Source organism: Siniperca chuatsi, linkage group LG1, assembly GCF_020085105.1.
Source record: "Siniperca chuatsi isolate FFG_IHB_CAS linkage group LG1, ASM2008510v1, whole genome shotgun sequence".
NCBI classification, from domain to species: domain Eukaryota; kingdom Metazoa; phylum Chordata; class Actinopteri; order Centrarchiformes; family Sinipercidae; genus Siniperca; species Siniperca chuatsi.
This window is the reverse complement of record NC_058042.1, coordinates 6,222,344-6,228,343: the sequence shown is the minus strand read 5'-3', so window position 1 is coordinate 6,228,343 and position 6,000 is coordinate 6,222,344. Positions and strand designations below refer to the sequence as shown.

The following is a 6,000-nucleotide window of genomic DNA, read 5'->3' as shown; positions in this document are numbered from 1 at the left end:
GTCACAGCGTTCCGACTTTGAATCCCGGACCACAGGCCTCAACCAGGAATGTTCCATGAGCAGCAAGGCATTAAAGAGCTTAATGCCTTAAAAATGCACCAGTTCATCTGGTACAGTGGCATCCTGGTTGCAGAGGGCTGGAAGTTGAAACCATGGCTTCAACCCATTGTATTAATTTACACATGAATTACTGCATCAATAAATGCTAGATGTTGATAGGGAATGAATCCATGATGGCAGACTCAATTATAGCAATTCATATGTGAGTCAGTCCGTCAATCATATAGATTCTTTATTAGTTGCTGATGCGGTAAACATGAATGCATGGCTTATTCTTCATGAGTCATACATTAACTCGCGATGATCTGTGCATGAGTTAAGCTTTAATGAATGCATATTTGTGGACCAGTATTGTAAAATGTTGCCAATCATACTAACCAGTGATAATGCTAACATGCCAATGCTAAGCAGGTATAATGTTTACCACATTCACCAGCTTAGTTTAGCATGTTAGCATGCTAATATTTGATAATTAGCAGCAATACTAAATATGGCTGAGGCTGATAGGAATGTCATTAGTTTTGTAGGTATTTGGTCATAAACCACCAATTCGAAATATTGACCTAATGATGGCTCTAAAGGATCAAGAGGGACACGGATGTGCCAGATTACATGGCATTTTGTCCAGTAGTTATTGAGACATTTAACTCAAAACCATAACTGTCAACCAGATGGTGGCGCTACTGGAAAAGTCAAAGGATCATTCATATTCATTGTGTGGGAAGCATGAATGTATGTACGAAATTGTTTGCCAATTCATCTAAAGAGTTAAGATATTTTACTCGAAAAACACTGACCTGCTGGTGGCATTGTGAATTTTCATAGAAATCCATCCAGTAGTTATTATTATAGTCTGGACCAAAGCGGTGGACCAACCAACAGGCCAACAGAAATTGCCATTCCCTAAAGCCATGCTCCTGTGTAATGTGAAAGGGGTATTTTCTGAGGAGTTGGTGGAGACGACTACAGCTAAAAGGAAAGTGTAGTTTGGACTTACATTCATCACATGTGCAGAAACAGGACTCCAAATGAATACTAATGTTGCTCCGTGCCTGCTGGATAGGTAAGTATGAAACTGTCCCTAACTAGTCCCAATAAACACTTTATAAGGTAATAATATGTCACATGTGTTTTTAGCGTGTTCACGCTAAAATAATCAGTGAATGCTGCTGTAGTAGTCAACAGATAAACAGGGCTAACCATATATTTTAACATTTTACTTAATGTGTGTTAAAAGCAATGCGATTATACTGAAAGCAACAGTCATTTATGCTGACATACATTACATCCAAGTCTCCATTTGATTCACACTCTCCCCAAACTGGGTTTTTTCTAGTCTTACATATGTATTGCCTGCCTTGACTTCATTGGTGATCTAGTACTTTTTTATCAGCAGTGGCAATAATATACTGTGTGCCATACTATTGGAATGTACATACCTTTCATTTGCATGTTGGAAAAATGACTGCCACTCCTACAAGTTTGGCTTAGACCCACATTTAGTTGCAAACCTAATTAACTCAGACAGAGGAAACCCCATCAATGTAATACCATACTAATCCTGAGGCCGCTCTAATCACCTGTCCTGAGCTTTGGGATTCTACAGGGTTATAAAAAAACACCCAAGAGCTGGAGATGCCCATTTCAAGTTTGGCCACTCCATCTTGGAGTATATACCCAAAGGCTACAGGACTATGGACTGTTAAATTACAAGCCAGCCATGGGGCAGACACAGCAAACCGAGAACAGTGAGGAGATTGATGTCAAAGCGCTTCAGGATATGTATAAAAGGTTTGTCATGGAGTGCCCAAGTGGACTGCTTTTTCTGCATGAGTTCAAGCGCTTCTTTGGTGTGGACCCAACAGGGGAAGCGTCTGATTATGCAGAGAACATGTTTCGAGCTTTTGACAGAAATGGGGTGAGCGAGTAAAAGCTGTTACAGCCTGGCATACTGTACATCTTTACCAAAATGTGACAATGTGACCAAGTTGTTCTTATTCAACCTACCTTTCAGGACAACACAATTGATTTCCTTGAGTTTGTGGCAGCACTGAATCTTGTTTTCCGGGGAGACCTGGAACATAAACTGCGCTGGTCATTCAAGGTGTATGACAAAGACAACAATGGCTTTGTGGACAGAGACGAACTACGGTCAATAATTGATGTAAGTGTACCTATAAGTCAACTACAACAAAATGTCTTGTGGGTGTTGCAGCTAAACTGGTGCAACTACAATAAATTACTAAACTTGAAAAAAGGGATTCCCTTACAGTTAGTTCCCCTTTTACAGCATGGTATTTAGTTTCAAATCCAAACTTAAGCAGCAAATGACAGTGTCAGTGTATCTGCATATTTTCAACATCTTCATCTACCAGAACCCCGAAACTGAAGCAGTTATTCTTCATTTAAAGCAAAACACAATGCAAAGCCACAAATGCAAACTGGTTTGAAGACTGTCAACACGTAGTTTACAGTAAGTGAAATCATGCAGTGTAACAGTTAAATCAAACAAGATAAACTTTTTTCAAAAATATGTGATAATTTATTAATAACAGAGTGCTCAAGTGTTTATAGGCACCAATAGATATAAAGCCAAAGTGAACATAATGCTGCAGTAAAGACGTTCAGTTATCCAGTTACATCGCTGTTCTAAATGAATTTCAATCTTGGTCAGTTATTGTGTATATCATGCATCATCCCAGAGTGCAGCTGCTTATGCTAAAAAGGTGGTTGATGTGGCATTTTCTGTATTATTAACATGAAATATAACACTTTCTTCCATCTAGAGCCTCTATCGGATAAAGAAAGGCACAAAGACAGACATGAGTGATTCACAGCTGACAGTGGATGAGGTTGTGGATCGAATATTACAGAGCGTTGATAGTGATGGAGATGGTGAGCCTTTAGCCACATGTCACTTTTATAATGCAGTGAAAGCACTTTTGGAGTGACAATAGACAGTGAAGGGAATACTTTGTTGTCTCAGCAGAGAATATTAATCCTGCTTTGACTTTTTTGTTCCACAGGTACTATTAACATGGAAGAGTTCATTAGAGGTGCACAGCAGGACCCCTGGGTGCTCACCATGTTGAAGTTGGACATGAACCCTGCTGGATGGGTGCTGGAGCAGAGGAGAAGGAGTGCACACTTTTGAAATGTCAAAGCACACAGGCCTTTCCCATGTGTACAAAGGGAGAACAATCATGGATAAAATCCAGGCTTTAAATTATATCTACAAAATGTATTAAACACACATCTTACAACTAAAATTAGTATGCTTTGGATACTCGGTATATACAGTTTCATTTTCACAGACTGTGAAAGAAGTTGTTCAGGCTCTAGTTTGGGTTTTAGTAAAGGAACAATAGCATAAAATCTCAGCAAGGACTGTAACGAACAGTATGAATACACAGAAAAATGTCTAATTACTACTTCTTCCTTTGTATGCATTATTCTCTCTTTTCACTGTTAAAACTATAATAATGCTTAAGCTTAATTATATTGTCTTCAGATACGAGTCAAGTAACAATTTCCTATAATTTTAAGTGCATGTATGTATATATTGCTTGCTAACTCAAGTTCACAGCCTTCTTGTTATAAAGTTTAAATATGTAAATAGCAAACGATTATAATACTTTTCTATTGTTGTGGGGTTTTTTTATGTTTTTAATTTTGTCTTTAAGCAAATAATAACATTACTGGGACACAATTACATTCTTATTGTGCATATTGAATTAAAGTCCATACTCTTAATTAATATTGTTTTACCTGATTACTGTTGTTAAAGGCAGGTTTTAAGACCTATGAATTCAAGCTCAATAAAAAACATAAGTCATTGTCATGTCCTGCTTCCCAGCTAAACACATGTGTGCTAATATTTCTCTTCGTTTTCCACTGGCATAGAAATGAAACGCACACTCAACTCTTTATTAGAAGTGTTATACTTTGTGTTCCCATCTAGAACCACATAAGGAGTTATTCTAGCTCTACAGGTTTACCTGAGTGTCACCATGTCATACTGACAGTCATACTGTAGTAAGGCTGACTGACTCCATCTATAGGCAAACTGTGGCCCCAACATCAAGTCACACCTTGAGTCAAAATTGAAGATGAAATAAAAAGTGGGCAACACTTTATAATACACCCTGTGATTTGCAGTTTAATTTTGTTGCATGAATCAGGTACCAATAAAATATGTACATACTTTTTTAATTACACAGTAAGAACAAGATTAGAATTAGATGTATGCAAACTTAATTTCTAGGAGACCGTTTTGGAACAAGTGATTACATAGGCCTTTTTTACAGAAGACACACCACAGCACAGGTTTAAATAGTAAAACTAATGATGGCTGAATTCCTTTAAGCAGAAGCAAACAAACAAAGGGGTTAAGGTGAAGCACTTATTACAGCATGCCATAACTATACCAAGACCTGACCTATAAAGATGTATAATATAGTGAGCATCTGACAAAATAGAGGAAAGATAATTAAAGATATTTTTTTTATTTAGGTGTACAAGTGAATAGCCACTAGACTAGTAACCAGACAGCCTTAACAGCTACAGAACAATTTACCTGCAGAGATTTAATTTATACCGTACATATATCCACACACAGGAAAATTACCTCTACTCAGTATTATGAGTTATAATATAAGTTGTATATATATAAGTTATAATTTTATTAAGTAGTAGTGTAAAGTGTACTAGTTTTGACAAGTAGGTTAGGCAACCTTAGGACACTAAAGGTTTAAGATGGGATCAAGCATAAGGATTACTGCTTTAAAACCAGCTTGACAAAGATGTTGGCTAAAAATAAGCCTCATTGCCTTTCTCAGCACAACTGTGTGACACTCAATTATGGTTAATTGTATTTGACTAGATTTCAGTCTTTAAATCGTGTGTCTTCTGTTGCTGCAGATCTATGATGACACACCATCATGTTTGCTATGGGATTTATTGTGCATGGTAGCATATATTTAAATGTACCCATGAATTGGTGCTCGCATTTAATTATGGCACAAACACAACACCCTGTGTAATATGTGTATAATGCCACTGATTAATGTCATAATGCATTAAAGGTTATTTACTCCAGTCCTTTGCCCTCATTTTCATAGTGATGTGAAGTAGTGCAATGCAGTAAAGCAGTTCTACACTGACAGTGCTATTACTTACTCACTTAACAGTAGCAGTACACACTTCTTCTCATCCCTAAAGAAGTAATACAAGTTTCCATTCAACTAAAATGACCCCACTGTTCACAGCATTCAAGGAATAAACTATTCTAAGGTAACAACATATTGTGGGTAGTGTAATATTTCAACAGAAACTCAGGTATACAACTCCTGCCCAGTATTTACTCATGTTACCTGTACCTTACACCATTAACAGAATATCACAATAAAGTGGAAAAATATTATGTAAAATATATTCCCAGAATAACTATTTATTCATCATTGTTACTTGTTTTTGACTGTCACCCAATCAGCTCCTATCAGCACTTGTACAAAGATGTAGACACTATACTCATTAGAAGCAGATTAACTTTTTATTTACTCTATATCTTTTACACAGGTGAATTAACTCAGTATAACTGGCCAAGGTAAGATCCTGATAGGGTGGGACACAGAGATATTTGTTTTCTTTTGTGTGCTTAATATTTTCCAATACAGACAAATTGCAGTGATGTTGGGAAGGTTAATTTGGACTTTGTACATTTAGATTTTGTGGTAAATCATTTTGAGAGTACAAATGAGAAGTAGTACTTTTCACAATAGGCCTTTTACACAGCAGACACTACTTCACTCAGGAGAGACAAGTGAAAAAAAGTAAAAAATAGAGCTTATATAAACAGATGATGTGAGATGTTAATCTTGATAGAGTCTTTGGCACTTTGACTCCGCGGGGAGATTTTGGTGGCGGAGGGGAAAAAAAATC

At 36.9% G+C, this 6,000-nt stretch overlaps 1 protein-coding gene across 1 annotated transcript; it reads left to right on the top strand.

Moving 5' to 3' along the window:
* The first annotated feature begins 505 nt into the window (after window positions 1–505).
* LOC122880129 (guanylyl cyclase-activating protein 2-like) lies at window positions 506–3,901 on the top strand. The gene is made up of 4 exons (XM_044204938.1): window positions 506–1,978; window positions 2,075–2,224; window positions 2,847–2,955; window positions 3,087–3,901. Exons 1-4 carry the CDS (start codon window positions 1,781–1,783, stop codon window positions 3,212–3,214), a joined length of 585 nt encoding a protein of 194 aa, XP_044060873.1. The 5' UTR covers window positions 506–1,780; the 3' UTR covers window positions 3,215–3,901.
* The last annotated feature ends 2,099 nt before the right edge of the window (window positions 3,902–6,000 follow it).

Coding starts and splice junctions, on each gene's coding strand:
- LOC122880129 (XM_044204938.1), top strand. CDS start 1,781: ATGGGGCAGACACAGCAAACCGAGAACAGTGAGGAGATTGATGTCAAA. Junction 2,225..2,846: donor AACTACGGTCAATAATTGAT/GTAAGTGTACCT, acceptor TCTTCCATCTAG/AGCCTCTATCGGATAAAGAA. Junction 2,956..3,086: donor CGTTGATAGTGATGGAGATG/GTGAGCCTTTAG, acceptor TTTGTTCCACAG/GTACTATTAACATGGAAGAG.